General features: G+C 38.2%; 1 protein-coding gene across 4 annotated transcripts in view; it reads left to right on the forward strand.

Annotated features, from left to right (window-relative positions):
* Nucleotides 1–18,581, forward strand: part of LOC136709365 (protein unc-13 homolog C-like) — a 245,897-nt gene that overhangs the window by 50,323 nt on the left and 176,993 nt on the right. For all 4 annotated transcript variants that reach the window (XM_066684518.1, XM_066684520.1, XM_066684519.1 and 1 more), the window contains 3 exons: nucleotides 12,819–12,988; nucleotides 14,939–15,054; nucleotides 15,167–15,330. In XM_066684518.1, coding sequence (XP_066540615.1) covers nucleotides 12,819–12,988; nucleotides 14,939–15,054; nucleotides 15,167–15,330 — 450 coding nt within the window. The remainder of the gene's footprint in view (nucleotides 1–12,818; nucleotides 12,989–14,938; nucleotides 15,055–15,166; nucleotides 15,331–18,581) is intronic.

An 18,581-nucleotide genomic window follows, 5' to 3' on the forward strand; every position in this document is an offset into this window, starting at 1 on the left:
AAATCAGGAAATTAAACGGGACACTCTAAAGAAGCTGCACAAGATCTAAATGAATGACTGAAGCAGTGGAACTGTTCTCTAGCTTGATGGAGCTCCATTCAGTATTTATGAGATTAATAGAAGTGGTGTTTGTGATCCAAAACTAATCATTCAACACCAGTACCTGACATCAGAAATGCTCTGAAGCATGAATGCAGAGTAAAAACTACTTAGATAATTACTTAGACACTATTACTGAAACAAAGGAATGCTCCCTATGGACACTCTTCATTTTCGAGATGTTGGTTTAGCAGGCGGCCCAAAACTTTTGATCACTTGCAGTGCAGGGTGTTTTCAATGCTTTTGGACACGCAGTCCTTCAGTGTTTTTACTTTAAGCCTGTGGCCACCCTCCATCCCCAGCCCTGCTGTGTACAATCTGGGAATCTTTCACATTTGTATTTAAAATTAGAATATTGGAGATCATTTTTGGAGCCTGCATAATGATCCTGGTCAATGTGGGCAGCAAGCAACTGTTACTGCTGTCATGTATCACTAACACAGAGCAGTGACTGTTAAGCCTTTTCCTGTTTAAAACCTAATTTGGAAGAGTTTGGTGCATTTTTAACAACATAAATTGGATCCCGAACCAGAACATTTTGTTCCCAGCTGGAACCAAGGAATAGTAGGTTCTTTAGTATGAACGGTGAGTGGTGTTCGTGGGCATGTCCACGTAAAGAACTCCAAAAAGATCAAAGCCACAATTACAGCATTATAGCACAGTGGAGATAGACAGGGGCATTTGCAGCATGTTATGCTGTCCTTATTTGTGTTCTGGGTAAAAGTATAGAGAATCAGACGGATCTGTGTACGTTTTCATTTTTTAAATGGCAAATAAAACCTGAAAAATGCTGCATCTGTGTGTTTTCTGGGGATGTGGTCAGAGTGACATAATGCACTTTGGCTACCTAACTCCACTCTTCACAAACACAGGAGGACTTAAATACTCCAACTTGAACAACAAATGAACTCCAACAACTAGCCGACAGGACTTGGCATTGTTTCCACATGTATCATATATCACTCTGATCTGAACACACTGTAAACAGTGGATAAACCAAAACTCTGTTCTGGCTCTATACACTTACATCTGGTGCTGAATTCAGCCACAGTGATGCTGGAACCGTGCATTGCAGCAGTTTTCAATGTCAGTCACATTCTATTAAGCCTTTTGACAAGAGTTGTTTATCATTTTCCACTGCTGCCACTCGTCTTAACAGTTCTTCTAAATTAAGGAAATAACTTCTGAACTATTGGCCAGAGTATAGAGAGTGAAAATATTAATCACTAAGGACCATAAGAAAAGGGACTCAGCAGTATTATACTTATGTTTTGAGTGTTTGAAGTTTAAAATCTCTTAAACTCAAAGCCCCCAGATTGATACTTGTGCCAACACCCCCCCCCCCACACACACAAATCCCCCACCACCCCATAGACACCCCAGGTTTATTGTACCAGTCTACAGAGATTAAACTCTCTGTGTTTGGAGAGATGTGAAGATAAAGATGAGACTCTATGGGTGGAGCCTGAAATTCTTCTTGTGTGTTTTTTCTCTGGATGTTGCTGTAATTCCTGACATATTGAGGTCATCTGTTGAGTATGTGCTGCAGACATTTGTGTGAATTGTCAAAGCTGAATAACTGAAGCTGGTTATCTCTCTCTCACTCTCTTTTGCAGACACACACACACACACGTACAACTGCATACATGTGCGCGCATTCACAAAATGTTTTTCATCAGACACTAAAAAATGCTTTTCTATTTCACCATTGGGAATCTTTTAATATATTTTATTCAAATGGGTTGAGTGCAGTGAAGTTGAAGGTTCAAGAGGCTTCATTACAGGAGCAGGGGGCTTTTATTTTTATTATTATTATATTTTAGTAATGGTCCCTATTGCCTGGAAATAGTTTCATCTTAAATATTCCCAACAATCCACCACACATTTAGAGCATATTTAATATGCAATAGAGAAATGCTGCTGTTGTTGTTTGTAATTAGCCCCCATGCACACTTGGATATTGTTATTGACTTATTGAGTTCATTTTTATAGCTTCTTTTAGTCGCGCATATTTGCAGGGTGTTTGTAGGTCCATAAAATTGTTGATTGGTCTGAAATTGCACTTTAAAAATTAAAGACCTTAGTAAGTATCACATTATCTGAAGATAGGGCTAAAAATTATTTTTTTTACCTTTATATTATTTTCATTGTTTGAAAGAGTGCAATTTTCAAATGGCAAGAACTGCAGTTTTAATTCTAGCTGACTTTAACTATGTCTAAGTTTTAACTTGGGATGTTCAGATTAGAGTTAGACTATTCAGAGGCAAACACTGCTGTGTGCATAACAACCACAAATATATGTCATTCTGCCATTCTATATTCAGTGCTATATATTAAAAACAGTTGGTTATAAAAACTTGGAAAGTCCTTTATTTATAGAAAAAATAATCACAATATTGGTCCAAAAAATAATAATTAGGTATTTTATCCATATTGTTCAGCCCTAGATGGAGGGATCTTTGTCACATGTGCAACATGCCGGTGTAAACTAAACAGGTCTGTAGGTCTGTGTTTCCTTAGTCAAGGCTATATTTATTTTTAATTTACATTATTTAAAAAGAACATTTTGTAAGATTTGGTATTTTTGTTCATGGGCTCCACCTACAGATGCAGACTGTAATTCACTTTTAAAGCATTGTCCTAAAATGAAGATTTAGAGGGAGGAGTTTGATGGAGAGGTTGGGTGTCTTCAGACATGTCAGCTTTTGTTTGATTAAAACAAACCCTGGTTCATTTGCTCTGTTAGTGCGGTTAATTAGAGTAAGTGTGAACACTCTCTTTCGAACTCTGGTGCACACAAAACAAGAGGGCTGAGACCGTCTAAGCAGGTGCATTTAAAAAACAAGTTTGTTTCAAATGTGAATGCAACCAAAGGCATTGAAACAAACCAAACACAAGACATGTGGTCCCGAGATGTATCAATAATCACACTGCGAGGGAGAAACAAGCAATGAGTCCAGGACAAACTTCATCGTTTTGACTCTTTTTATCCATTTTACCACCTCTTACTGTGTTGCCAGTTGGTTAAAAAAAATAACACTAGTTAAACGCACACAACTCCGAAAAAGGGCATTAAAGGGAACATCTACGATTGTGGGCAATCGCACTTCTCTCTGGTTCTTTAAATTCTAAAGCCAATTGTCTTTTAAGGTGGAACGGTGTGTTTGAGGGTAAAAACCGACAGTTGTTTGTAAGTTTTTAATCACTGAAATACCACAGAAACATATTTGTAACTCGAGTTGTAGATTTGTAGCACTTTCAGTAATGCAGTTAGCAGTCTCCTGAATTTCGAGACATTTTCAAATTAAGTGATACAAAATAGCAAATATAAGTCTATATTACCCACCTATGCAGCAGTCATGAGCATTATCCTCATTTCAGTTTGTCCTTTTCAAAGTTTGAAGTTTTCCAAAAATACTCCAGATGCCATGAGCAGAGAAAGAAAGAGAAAGCCTAGCATACCGGATGAGCAAGTTTATTTTTCTACACATTTACAGATACTGGAGCTTCATAAAAACATCAAATGGGTTTCTAGCATGCAAACAGAGTGGAGAGCTAACAAATGGCGAGGAAACATCTTCTGAATTTTATAAAAAGTGTTTTTTGGTTACAGTTGTTAACTACGCCTTTAAGAACATCTTACAACTCAGGGAGCTGATGAGGACTAGCTTGCAAAAAAAAAAAAAAAAAATCGTACATATTACGTGTGTCACCTTTTATATTTTTTAACTTATATTCAGTTGTAAAATTGTATGAATTCTAACCAAAACAGGACTAAAAATAATAATGTACCATTTTCTTGTTTGGTCCTGACCAAGAGAACTGAACTTAAAGTCTGAAAACACCCCAGTAGTTACATAGTGGACTTTCTATAGGGCTGAGCCAAGAGTCACAACAGCAGATGCCCTGTTCTCCCTATTACAGGTCAGTGAAGCCTTACAATGATACTGAAGAGTTAGAGTTAGAATTGCTTTAAGTCTTTTGTGTGTAACACACATCATAAGGCTGTCACTGAGTCCCATATTGTATAGAGACAGTAAACAATGTATCTGTCTGTTTCACTGACATTCTGAATCAATTGCAGATCTGTACTTCTAGCAGATCTAGATCTAGATGTTTTTTTTTATCTGTGGTGATGAAACGTAGTCTGTTGCTTTCCTCCGGATTCTCCTTCTGATTCAAAGAGCTATATTTTAGAAATGTTTCATCTAGAAATACAGCATGGTTTTGTTATGGCCAGCTGTAACTGGGACTTCTGGGAGCTGATCAGCACTGCAGTCAATGGCAGTTCCTTTCTTCCATCCTGCAAAGCCATTTTGCTAATGATATTGTGGTCAGTTATTGATGATGTCCAGCGAGGCTTCTTAATGTCATGTAACCCGTAAAGGATAGTGCTGTCTAAGCGAGTGAGTAGTGATGATGTAATTCAGCTGCTTTGCTGTAACAAAGTGCCAGAGGCTCTCAGCGTGATTTTATATTCATGATGTTTGGAGAAGTGGACCATCTGTTTGGTGTGAAAATGCCATCGATCATCAGTGTGACCCTACTAACCTTCTGACCCCACTTTCACCTCTACCTCATTCATCCATCCTCCTCCTTCCTCTCCTTATCAGCTGACAGCAGATTTATCTAGGCCACGCCCACTAATGTTTTGTCTTCACTGTTCTGAGGTTCAACCCGCTTCACGTAACAATACATTTAACCTAATGTTAAGCATTTGTATATATACATTTGTGTGTGTGTGTGTGTGTGTGTGTGTGTGTGTTTTCAACTTGGGAAATGGTGAAATTTGCTGTTGAATGTGCAAATGCAAATGTGCAGTTATTTGTCATTGTACAGCATACATGAAAATGTGTTTTCTGCATTTAACCCATGCGTGGCAGTGAAGATACACACACTAATGAACTAGGGCCACTGGACACACACTCAGAACAGTGGGCAGCCATCCTCAGCTTAGGGGATTGCAGTTGTGACTTAGGTACCTTGCTCAAGGGCATTTCAACCGTGTATTTTAAGGGATGAGGACAGTGCTGTTCCTTAACTCCCAGCACCCCCATTTTCCTGCCAGTCATGGGGATCAAACCAAAAAATAAAAAATCATATCCATTCAAAACTCAGAAATATGAATTTAGGCCAGAGGTACAGCTCTGTGATTGGCGGCTGTGAGGTGACATTGTGATTGGTTAATTCTGCGCTCGATCACAGTGTAAGTTTACTTTTTCTGGGAAACACTTCTGGCCTAAGAAGATAGATTTGAATTTATGGATGTGAATATACCTTAAATCTGAAAATCAAAAGTTGCAATTTTGAAATATATTTTTTTTAAATCAATTTTCACCACCTCACAGGTTCAAAACACATAAAAGCATTTTTAAAATTCTAATGAATGAATTACACCATTTAATATTTCCAGTTACTTAAATGTCATTTAAATATAATTAACATTTAGAAAATTTTGAATTAGATATTTATGTCAGCATTAAATATTTAGATATGTTTTTTGTGCATGTTGGTGGAAAAAAAAAACACTTTTTATGTAAGCAGGATGTTGAGTTGTTCCAGCCATTGTAGCATTGCTTGTTAGCAAAGTTAACTTTATAGTGGACACTAGATCATGGCCTTCATTAATGCAGAGGCTGTGAAAATAAAATGGAGAATAAAGTAAGGGCACCTAAAACTCAGCGAGAGAGAGGGAAGTGATGATGCAAGCTACAGAAAAAAACGTTCTCAAATCCTCACATTTCTCCTTGTGTCACATTCTGTCTACCTGTCTCTGTTTCTCTTTAATCTCTCTCTCTCTCTCTCTCCCTCTCCCTCAGTTTTCTATAGGTGTTGTTTTTCATTGTATTTCCCAGCAGCAGGCAGATCTTATGAAGAGTGAGCTTATCATTGTGTGCAATCACTCAGGGGCTCAGCACAGAGATTTCAGCTTCTTATTAAGGCACTCTATGAGTCCTGTGCTTTTTATGTCTGTGTGCGCGCACGTACTTGTGGGTCTGTGTGTGCATCTGTAAAAGAAATTATGCATAGTAAGATTTATTTTTGTTTTGGACAATTAAAGTTTCTTACCAAATAGAAATTTTTAGGGCTGAACTGAATAGCATTTTTAGGAATCCGGAGCTTCGCCCCCAGTGTGGGGTGGAGGGGTGAATTAATTTAGATAGTAATTCAGAAAATCTGTTTCTAGTGTGCATTTGTGTCTTCACCCTCTGTAAAATTTCTTGCAGAGCTCTGCAGCTCACAGCACAGCTTCGCTCACTAGCCTAAAGGCATCATCTATTAATATGGGGAAACGCTGTTGTTTATTTATGTTCAGAATCTCTGGATAATCATTGTTTGTACGTGTCTGAAATTTAACTTGTAATTTAACTTAAAATTTAAGTTTTTATCCAATGTTTGAATTACCACAAAATCTCATTTGTAACTCAAGTTTTATAACGTTTTTCGTCATTGTTTACTTTCATGCTGTTAGTGCTCTCCCAAAGTCAGTTCCATCTATGGTTGGGCGACGTAAATGTAATACAATATACTGCGGTATTTAAAAATGTGGACGTTATCTCAAAATGAGGGCAGTATTCATGACGTGTGTGGCGTGTCAAATTTCGATTTAACAAGTTAATTCATGCACATTTGAGGGCCACAGGGAGGGGGCACTGTGGGAGCTCACTGTCTGCTGATGTCACAGTATAGAAACAGTGTAGTCTTATTTAGCTTATTTTCAAGTTTTTCTGTTCCTCAGGCACCAGTCGCTGAGATTTGTTCAATGAGAAACTGTTTTTTTTCATCAACACCTGTGTCTATGTGCACTGTAAGGCTGTGTTGAGCTAATCTGCACAGTTCAAACACTCTGAAAGCCCTTCACTTGACATTGTGCTCACAGATAAAACTCAGCACAGTCCGACAGTGCACCCACTCCTGGTAATACTTTATGATGGTATAAAAATGTGGACCGCCCGTCCCTAGTTCCATCTCCAGCAAAAATAAGTAATTCAGTAACTTACGCAATATCCTCATCTGGTTCATGCTTTTCAACGTCTGGAGTTCTCTTAACTGTTTAAAATGATCAAAATGCTGTTTCAGTGCCATGAGCAGAGAAAGCCAAGCATACTGGACCAAGCTGATTCAATCCCCAAATCCTGACTGACAGACATAAAAGGATGCTGCCATGAATTCATTGTGCTCAATTTTGAGTTTAAAAGTTAATTTAACAATATTAATAATGACAAAGCCAAGAGGTTGTGATATGATGTCATGTTGCTTTCAGTTCTTGGAAGTTTTTCTGTAGCATTTTATTGTTCATATCAATATCGGAATTATATTCCATTGACCGAACTTAAGAAATATATTGTGATATAAATTTTGGCCATATCGTCCAGCTAAATGTTAGGCTGTTTTAGATTTATTGGTAAAGGACTTTCAGGTTGAAGAGCCTGAAAGTGGAGTGGAGTTGTGGTGGATGGGAATGTGTCATTTTGCTTTAGTATTTAAAATGACAGTTGACATTTTATTCAACAAAAAATAACCTAAAAATTAAGTAGTTAAGTGAGAGGAATTTCACTGCATTCATTAGGAGTTCCATCAAGAAAAAAGAATAAGAAACGCAGCAAAATCATTGGTTTGTTCTGTTCTTGGGGATAATATTGTATTAAAAAAATGTGAGTTTTGGTTTAGACAATATAATATTACTAAAAAAAAAACTAATATGATATATATTTCAAAATAAGAAACCTAATGGGGACAATCGGGAGCAGAAGCACATGAGCCTGAGGTCACCATAAGTAATGCCATTTGTGGGCTAGAGGGATATATACTGCCCAGCACTGGGCTGCGCAGTGTTCTGTAGAGTGAAGGAGCATCATTCAATACCTTTGGAATGAGTTGCAATGGTGTGATGATGGTGTAGTAATCCAGAACTAATCATACAACAGCAGAACCTGACATCACTAATGCTCTCAGGTCAGAATGCGTGCATTTACTGCACAAATTCAGATTTTGTTAGTAATCTCATCAAAAGGTTTACATGCACCTGGATAATCAGATAATGGGAAAGCGTTTATAGGAGCCTGGCAATAATATATATATATATATATATATATATATATATATATATATATATTTTTTTTTTAATGAGCGTATCATTTTTTTTAATGTTTTTGGACACGGCATATCCCTTCGTTACAGACAGAGACCCTAGCTGCTGCATGTTCCTGGTAAGGACTGAGGGGTACTAAGTGAATTTTCAGATACAGAATGGTGAGAGGACTTCAGAATATGTGCAGGAGATGGTTCTACGTTTACATTTGCATGCATCTGCAGACCAAGAAAGCCAAAAGAGCATGAGATGTTTACTTCAGCAAAGAGGACCTATCATCTAAACATGGTGGTGGGTTTATAATGGTGTGAGCAGCCATTTCAGGGAAATCATTAGATCTGTTTATTGCTCTGTATTCTCGTATAATGGTGGAGGAATATGAGCTCCTATATTCCAGTGATAATGCCCCCATGCACACTGCTAAACACATTGCTTCTAGACTCAAGCACATCCCATCAGCTCTGAGATTTAAACACAGGGCTGTTTTATTGGGAGCACACAGCTGGAGACATGGAGGTTTTTCTTTTTGTCAAATGGCCAGCTATCAGGCTCCATACTGAAGACTAAAGTCAGTTGATTACTTATGAATAACATATAATACTGTATGACATAAATTTTTGGACAAGATATCTGTTAATGTCATATTTTATCCATAAATAAGTTCAATCCTAAATAAGCATTGACTACATAGATGTCTGTCCTCATGAGGCAGATTATTTAGATTTTCTAGTTAGAGAGCAAATGCATCACATCTTGTACCTATGACATAAGGTGCTCTCTATGTAGACAGTTAGACAGTTTTAAGTTTTGTGACAGACCTACTTTGTCCACTCACTGTCTGCTCTGTTAGACACTCCTTCATCAGTGGACAGGATGCTGCTGGCTGAACACTTTGGTTGGTGGAATATTCTCAGTTCAGCAGTGCCACTGAGGGCTTTAAAAATTCCAGCAGCACTGCTGTGTCTGATCCACTTATACCAGCGCAATACACTAATACACTACGTCAGATGGATGCAGTTTGCAATTGGCGAACTACAAAGTGCCAGTAGAGCTGAGAAAATGGACAGTGAGTATAGAAACAAGGAGGTGGTCATAATTTTACTTTTGCCTCCTAACTCTTTTCTGTTTTTTTAAATTCTCTCTCTCTCTCTCTCTCTCTCTCTCTCTCTCTCTATATATATATATATATATATATATATATATGTATATTCCTCTCTCTCTGTTCAATGAAAGGAGCTGTATGGTGTTAAAGCCTTACTTACTTTTTCTTCTTTAGATCCTTCATTTACAGCTTTATAAAGATGCCTCTTCTCATAAATCGGCATGTTTTAAAAACACAAATGACAAAAGCATGCCTCTTCATTCATTTGTAAAGATAGCTAAATGTCTCCTCTTTTATAGTGTCTGCCCTCTTTTAAATGAGTGAAGAGGATTAAGTCATGTCAAGAGAACTGTTGTTCTCACCTCTGGTAAAATTTAATTTGGTCTATGTGTGTTTGTGTGTGTGTGTGTGTTTGTGTGGTGTTTAGAACCCCAAATGTAGCTCACTCACTCTATTATTGGAGTCAAAGAGCAGAACGGCATCCTTCCTGTGTCTTGTATGGCCATTAATGTGAGGATTTTTAAGTTGGAGAGCAGCTGCTGTGAACTGAGAGCAGTTTCATTATCTTAAGCCCCTGCTGTTTGAGAGAGCCAGATGTTACTGCTTTATTCTGCTTTTGTATCATAATGGTATGCTCCTGGTGTGAGAGCTGAGGGGTGGATGATGCTTACGGAGAATGATCATCAGTCCCCCTGGTATTAGAGTAGAGAAATATATACAACACTTTTCTAATAATGGATGTCATGTAAGGACTGTGAGCTTTTATTTCCGATAAAAAATAAAAAGAATAACAATAATGTACTAATCTATTTTTTAACCAGCTTTAGCTCTCATGTTTTAAACCCACACTTAAGTTCAATCAGTTGAACTGTTTGCGGTGTGAGCTGTTATGGCTGGATGATATAGCCAAAATTTATATCACAATATATTTCTTAAATTTGGTCCAAACGATATAATTCAGATTTTGATATATGAACAACATATAGAAAATCAGCCATGGGAAATTGGCCAAGAACAAAAAAAAAAAATATGACACCAGTGTCAAACATAAACTTCCTGGCTTTGTTAGTATTGCTATTTTTAAACTAACTTTAACTTTAATTATTTGTAATTAACATCAGTCATTAATAGATGCCGTGAATAATGTATATCGAAATATTGAAAATGTGTTTATAAATCATACTTTTAAATTCATTTTATGAATTTGTGAATTCATTTTGAAATGTAATTTCTATTCATGGGCGGCACAGTTGCGCAGCAGAGAGTGCCGCAGTCACACAGCTCCGGGGACCTGCAGGTTTTTAGGTTCAAGTCTTGCTCCGGGTGCCTGTCTGTGAGGACTTCGGTGTGCTCTCCCTGTGTCCGTGTGGGTTTTCTCCCATGGTCCAAAAACACACTTTGGTAGGTGGATTGGCGACTCAAAAGTATCCATAGGTGTGAATGTGTGAGTGTGTGTCATCCTGTGAAGGACTGGCGCCCCCTCCAGGGTGTGCCCTTACGCTCAGGGATTTTGGGTAGGCTCTGGACCTACCACGACCCTGAACTGGATAAGCGGTTTCTGACAATGAATGAATGAATGCATTTCTAATTCCTTCTCCATACCTAAAACACAGGAAAACTCAAATGATGTGGTATTGGACAGTTAAAAAAATAGTTGGTTGCCACTCTGAATGAAGTGGTATTTCCCTTCAAATGATATAAGCCATTTAGATTCCAACCTCTAAACTGTCTCCTAACAGCAGTAAGAAATGCTCCAGACCAGATATTTAGCAAATATGACATGTCCTAACATAAACTGTGACTATTAGGTAGTGTTTAACATTAACAACATTTACTGGAATGGAGATTAGTGTGTGCAGGGCCAGTATTCTCGCTGAAGCTGCAGCTTCACAGTTTTAGAAAAGCACCTCCAAACTGAAATCAAGATTTTAATTTGTTATTCCTCTCTGCCAGTTCATGCCTATGGGTAAGTGATGGGAGCAGCTCTGGAGCAGTTCACGGGTTTTTTTTTTTTTTTTTTCTAATGAGCCAATTAAATGGATCCGAATAGTGGTGGGGTTTCGCTCCAGGACTTCTAAACTGGTGGGACAAATCCCTGTTCATCCCTGTGGTTCTGGCCAACCCTGGTGTCCAGGCTGGGATGTTAAAATGGCTGGACAATTTGAAGCTATATCTAGCCAGTCAGATCCATCAGCAGTTGCAGCTATAGTGTCATATTGGCCTGCCAGCTATAGTGTCATATTGTGCTCTCCACTCTACACTGACCATATGATCATTATGGCTTATTCTGAAAGACAGACATATACTACAGGACATGTAGGGGACGATATAACTTCAGTTGTTTATTCAGGGCCCAAAAACAGTGGTTTCAAAGTTTCTGACACACAATGCTAACCGTGCTCATACATTTGCCTTGCCCCCACTGCAAGTGCTCTGTGCCCCCACATTGAGAACCGCTACTCTAAAATGTTCATATGAACCTCGTGGATTATTGTAATACAATAACAATTTTTAACAATTTGTAATACATTACATGAAGTATCGGGGGCAGAATGGCTTCTATATTTGTATTTTTCAAGAAGAATGCTTATTGTAATGCTCTTTATAGCACTTATGATTCACAGGGTCACTTTATTCGGACTGTGTGTGTGTGTGTGTGCGCGACAGAGAGAGAGTACAAGTAAGAACAAGTTCAGGACCCAGTTACCTTATTTACAGAAGTAGGGTTATCTTTTTTAATGCTAAAGGCTAATGGTGACTTGACCTGTCAAATGGGGTTGACCATTTTTATGCTCGAACATCAGGTCTTCCTTTTTGAATCATCCTATGTCTTGTTTTGTGTGTGTGTGTGTGTGTGCCTGTGCCAAAAGAGTAGGCTCCTGTTTTTGAGATTCACTGGAGCAAATGACCTTTAAAAACATCTGAGGAAATAAGTGTACTAGCAGTATGAGCTGGCATCGAAGCCTTCTGTGTGTGTGTGTGTGTGTGTTTGTGTGTGTGTGTGTGTGTGTGTGTGTGTGTTTGTGCATCATTAAATTAAAAGGGATGCACTAAAATGTGCTTAAATTATCACAATGAACATTTTAGGTGCATGGCTGCCTAAAAAATTTACAAAATAAGTTTGTAAATTTTGACTGAAAATACATTTTAAGTATATATGGACTTTTCCTCCATAAATTTTGCAGACCTTAATAATGGCCATTGTTTTTACTGTTGTGTTTGTTTACAGAACAATGAACATTACCAGTATTACCAGTATTTTTTATTTTAGGTTTTATAGCAAATGTAAACATTTTCAGATTCCTATTCCAGTATCTGAATATTCAAATTAACTCCTTAATTAATTTTTGCTAGAAATCCATTCTTCTTGTATTATTGTGCTATTATAAATTATCTTTATTTATTTATATTTTTATGGTATTAAAATGACAATAATATTTTAAACTCAGTTAGGTCTGGGACAATATATCAACCACAAACAATAGTGACAGACCTATCACCTCCCCTGTTTTCTTTGTATTCCAGCGAGTGCCACAATGCCACAGATCGTATAAAAGTCCGAGTATGGGACGAGGACGATGACATCAAGTCTCGAGTAAAGCAGCATTTTAAGAAGGAGTCTGACGATTTCCTGGGGCAGACCATTATTGAGGTCCGGATGCTGAGCGGAGAAATGGACGTTTGGTACAACCTTGGTGTGTATGGTCAACACACATCACACATAGTGAAGTCCAGTTTTTACTTATGCCAGCTTTAAATGGACTTTGCCAAGCATACACTCTATTATAAACAACCGCACTACATCTCCATGGATTGGCCACTTTATATTTATTGGCTACATGCTTCCACCCACTAGCCACTTTATTTGAAGCACAGAATGTGTCCTTTTGCACCATTATCCTTTTAATTTATAACTCCAGTATAAACATATACTGTTGCACACTGTACCACCTGTGTTGCTACACAGTTTGTCACCACCTACTCCCTTCATCATTGGTCGACAATCGAACAATATGTTAACATTGGAAACTCATCTGTTTGCTGTAAGACAAATCATTTAGTTTTTACTGTGGTGGTTATTCTTAAAACAGAGTTTTTCTCTTTGGGACTAGACATGGAGGCTTGTGCAGTTTTAATGAGACTCTTCCACCCCTGACTGAAGAGGTCACATTATCAGACATTCTCCATCTGTTTTCAGCAAGTATGATATAAATAACCCCAAACATTTGTAGGAATGTTAAAATAACCAACTCATAATGCAGGACGTGACATCTACGGAGGACTCTCACCATTCTGAGTTTTCATAACAGCTCCGGGATTAAATATGAAACATCTGAATACTAAATCACAGCAGGGGGTTTTAGTCAGAGTTCATGCAAATGGAATGGCTGCTGCTGCTGCAGCTACAGTGTCCTGTTCATGTCTAGAAGGAACACACTGGCATTAGTGGACAAATTTTTATTTATTATTTTATTTTAGTTTTTTTTTTTTTAACTGCAGGAGAACTTCAGCAAACAGGAAAGCGCACAATGATGTGTTTGTTTTCTAAAGTTTGTTTCTTTAGTTTTGCACTGGAGCTTCAGGTGAATTGCTGGATAAACTTGTGGCCTTAAAGTGTCCACAACGTAGCTAAAGGAAGTAGTGGACATTGTAAAGCCTAATTTTTTCTGTACTTTGCATATGTAAATCAGAGTTTCAAACAGGATCAACAATCATGCAATTACAGAAACAGTAGGTAAGATTAGGTATTTTTGCTTTGGGCTCCCACTGCTGTTGTACAGTGTAATTCACTTTTATAGCACTGTACTTAAATTAATGTCGAGAGGAAGAAAGTGGGTGGTTTCCTACCCTCCTCCAAAATGTACATAGTCCAGTTTCTGCAGTGTTGAGGCCTTGCATCTTCCTTTTACCGGTCAGTGGAGCCTTCACAATGATTTTGAAGCTGTAATTTCAAGGTAAAATGACTACTTCGTTTTGCTTTAAATCTGTTTGACACCGGTTAGCATCATTTTTAATTGTTTAGTTGTTGATGCCACTGCTTAGCTATGTTAGCCTCATAGCTGCAATGCAACCCAAAGAAACAGACATTTATTTGCTAAAACAGTACTTCCAGGATAACTGTGTACATTAGAATTATTACAAATAGAGACAATCTCTGTTGAGATAAAAGCTTTGTGACAAAGCACATCTGGAAGCCACTTTGGAGAAAAACATCTACTAAATGGACAAAGTGTAAATAAAACATGACACAATCCCAGGCTTTTTCTTACATAGTGTATTTAACATATTTAGCTGTATGTTATTAAGTGCTGACATCTTAAAACACAGTGGTCTGTTTATTTATAACAGGACAGGAATTACCAGGCAGACAGACAGACATATAGCCATATTCTCATTTCCTGTCTTTCTTGCTCAATATTCCACCCTTCCATGTTCTCTATGACATGATTGAACTGTCAGAGGTTTGTAAGTTAGAATTTGGCCTATATATTATTAATCTCTCTCTCTCTTTCTCTCTCTGGCTCTGTTTCTCTCTGTCTACCTCTTAATACGTCTTTCTATTTCTTTGTCTCTTCTTCTCTTCTTCCCTCTGTCTCCCTCCCTATCTTTCTCTCTTATTCCCTCTATATCTCCATTCCCCCCAGAGAAAAGAACAGATAAGTCTATGGTGTCTGGGGCAATCAGGCTGAAGATAAATGTGGAGATGAAGGGGGAGGAGAAAGTGGCTCCGCCCCATGGCCAATACACATGTTTACATGAGGTGCGTGAGTAAATAAATGAGCTGCTTACAGTTACAAATGTGGTTTCGGATCGGAAGTTTTCCTTTCATGTGCAGCACGCTTTGTTAAATACCTGGTGTGTTCCCTGTGCAGAACCTGTTTCACTACCTGACAGAGGTGAAGAATAACGGAGCCGTGAAGATTCCTGAAGTCAAAGGTGATGAGGCATGGAAGGTTTACTTCGATGACGTTTCTCAGGAGATTGTGGATGAGTTTGCCATGAGGTTTGGAGTGGAGTCCATCTACCAGGCCATGACGTGAGTTGCCACTGTTTTATTCCATGAGCTTTGGTGATCCTAGTGCAGAAATCTCCCTTAAGGCTTAAAGAAGTTTTATTTTTTAGTTGGGGACAAACCACAATGTCTTGAAGAACCACAACTGCTGACTAGTTCAAAAACATATTGACTTCACTTACTCACTCACATTTAGAAAGCTGAACACTGTCCACAAGGGGGAACTTAAATATTTGCTGAATATTACTGGCAATATTTGACCATAGTGATGATTATCCAAACTTTTTTTTATGTTTTGGAATTGACTTGGGTGTTTTCATAGGTGAAAGTCCAGACCATGGTCTATGTTATCACATTAAATGTAATATACTTATGTTTCTTCTTTGTCTATTCTAATAAAATGCAAACAGACATAGAGCACAAAGCCTCTAAGTCTGACTAAATATGGTGGCAATGCTTGGCGCGGCTTCGTTTTTGTGTGACTTACCTTCACAAGGTTTGATCACATCGGCATGGTCGGTGACTCCTGAGAGTTATATGGTTAAACACGACGCATTGGCTGATTAATGCTGTGTCCCAAATCACATCTGCTTGTACTTTACTTCTGGATCAATGTGCACTTCTGATAATGATGCAGAATTTTAGTATACCATATGTAGTTTGTTAGTGTGCGGTTTGGGATATTATTTTTATTGTTGGAATATTATTATTTTTTAATTATTATTATTATTATTATTATTATTGTAACACAACAGAAGAACAGTCAGTGTGTGAGACTGAAGAGACTTGTTTTGATGCAATTTTCACTTAAGCCATCATGGTATGGTTATGGTTATTAATGCACAGTTAAATAAGATTTTACATGGTTTCTACTCTTTTTGGAGTGAAGGCAGTGAATAAATCACCTGGTCATTTTTATCTCTGTCATTTATACAGCCTCGACTTTATGTAATTCATCTGAAAGTCTGAACCTTTTCACACTGCGAACAAATCAAACCTTGATTTAGTTTGATCCTGGCCAAGACTACCATGGTTTGAGGCACCTTTCACTCAAAATCTGGAGTAAATAAGTCATGTAAGGCATATTTAAATGACTTCAGCTGAGCCTCATTTAAAGTGCTTTCAAGACTGAAACACCAATTATGAATTATGAATTAAACTGTTGTAAGATGACTAGATTTTGTTGTTGTACCATTACAGAGCTAAGTCTGTTTTTTGCTCTGCACACACTGTTTTCAGCAACAGGTGGACTACTGTTTCTGACTTTACATCTACAAAATGGACCATCTACAAACCGGATTCCACAGAACACAGAACAGCAGTAGCCCAGAGCTGTGGATCTGTATATCAATTTTGGAATCACTACAACTCTCTCTCTCTCTCTCTCTCTCTCTCTCTCTCTCTCTCTCTCTCTCTCTCAGACACAGCAGTGTTTCAGGAGTTTTTAAACACGGTGTCCACTCACTGTCCACTCTATTAGACGGAGCCGGATTCCAAAAAAGTTGGGACACTAAACAAATTGTGAATAAAAACTGAATGCAATAATGTGGAGATGGCAAATGTCAATATTTTATTTGTAATAGAACATAGATGACAGATCAAAAGTTGAATCTGAGTAAATGTAACATTTTAAAGGAAAAATATGTTGTTTCAAAATTTCAATAGCGTCAACAAATCCCAAAAAAGTTGGGACAAGGCCATTTTTTACCACTGTGTGGCATTCCCCCTTCTTCTTACAACACTGAACAGACGTCTGGGGACAGAGGAGACCAGTTTCTCAAGTTTAGAAATAGGAATGCTCTTCCATTCATGTCTAATACAGGCCTCTAACTGTTCAATCGTCTTGGGCCTTCTTTGTCGCACCTTCCTCTTTATGATGTGCCAAATGTTCTCTATAGGTGAAAGATCTGGACTGCAGGCTGGCCATTTCAGTACCTGGATCCTTCTCCTACGTAGCCATGATGTTGTGATTGCTGCAGAATGTGGTCTGGCATTATCTTGTTGAAAAATGCAGGGTCTTCCCTGAAAGAGATGACGTCTAGATGGGAGTATATATTGTTCTAGAACCTGAACGTAGTTCTCTGCATTAATGGTGCCTTTCCAGACATGCAAGCTGCCCATGCCACAAGCACTCATGCAACCCCATACCACCAGTGATGCAGGCTTCTGAACGCTGATAACAACTTGAGTTATCCTTGTCCTCTCTGGTCTGGATGACATGGCGTCCCAGTGTTCCATAAAGAACTTCAAATCGTGACTCATCTGACCACAGAACAGTCTTCCATTTTGCCACACTCCATTTTAAAAGACCTGGCCCAGTGCAAACGTCTGAGCTTGTGGAGCTTGCTTAGAAATGGCTTCCTCTTTGCACTGTAGAGTTTCAGCTGGCAACGGCGGATGGCACGGTGGATTGTGTTCACTCACAATGCTTTCTGGAAGTATTCCTGAGCCCATTCTGTTATTTCCTTGACAGTGGCATTCCTGTTTGAGGTGCATTGACGTTTAAGGGCCCGGAGATCACGAGCATCCAGTAGAATTTTATGGCCTTGACCCTTACGCACAGCAATTGTTTCAGATTCTCTGAATCTTTTGATGATGTTATGCACGGTTGATGACGATAACTTAAAAGTCTTTGCTATTTTACGCTGGGTAACACCATTCTGGTATTGCTGCACTATCTTTCTGCGCAACAATGGTGGAATTGGTGATCCTCTTACCATCTTGGCTTCAGAGAGACACTGACACTCTGAGAAGCTCTTTTTATACCCAATCATGTTGTCAATTGACCTAATTAGTGTTAATTGGTCTTCTAGCTGTTCGTTATATGCTCTATTTTCTTTTTCCAGCCACTTATTGCTACTTGTCCCAACTTTTTTGGGATTTGTTGACACTGTGAAATTTTGAATCAACATATTTTTCCTTTAAAATTTTATATTTACTCAGATTAAACTTTTGATCTGTCATCTATGTTCTGTTACGAATAAAATATTCACGTTTGCCATCTCCACATCATTGCATTCAGTTTTTATTCACAATTTGTTTAGTGTCCCAACTTTTTTGGAATCCGGCTGCGTCTAATAGAGTGGACAGTGAGTGGACACAGTGTTTAAAAACTCCTGAAACACTGCTGTGAGAGAGAGAGAGAGAGAGAGTTGTAGTGATTCCAAAATTGATATACAGATCCACAGCTCTGGGCTACTGCTGTTCTGTGTTAGCTCTGAATTTTATTGGCTCTGAGCTTGTATGACTTTCTAAAACAGAACAAATATGAGCGT

The sequence above is a fragment of the Hoplias malabaricus genome, chromosome 11, assembly GCF_029633855.1.
Source record: "Hoplias malabaricus isolate fHopMal1 chromosome 11, fHopMal1.hap1, whole genome shotgun sequence".
Classification (NCBI taxonomy): Eukaryota; Metazoa; Chordata; class Actinopteri; order Characiformes; family Erythrinidae; genus Hoplias; species Hoplias malabaricus.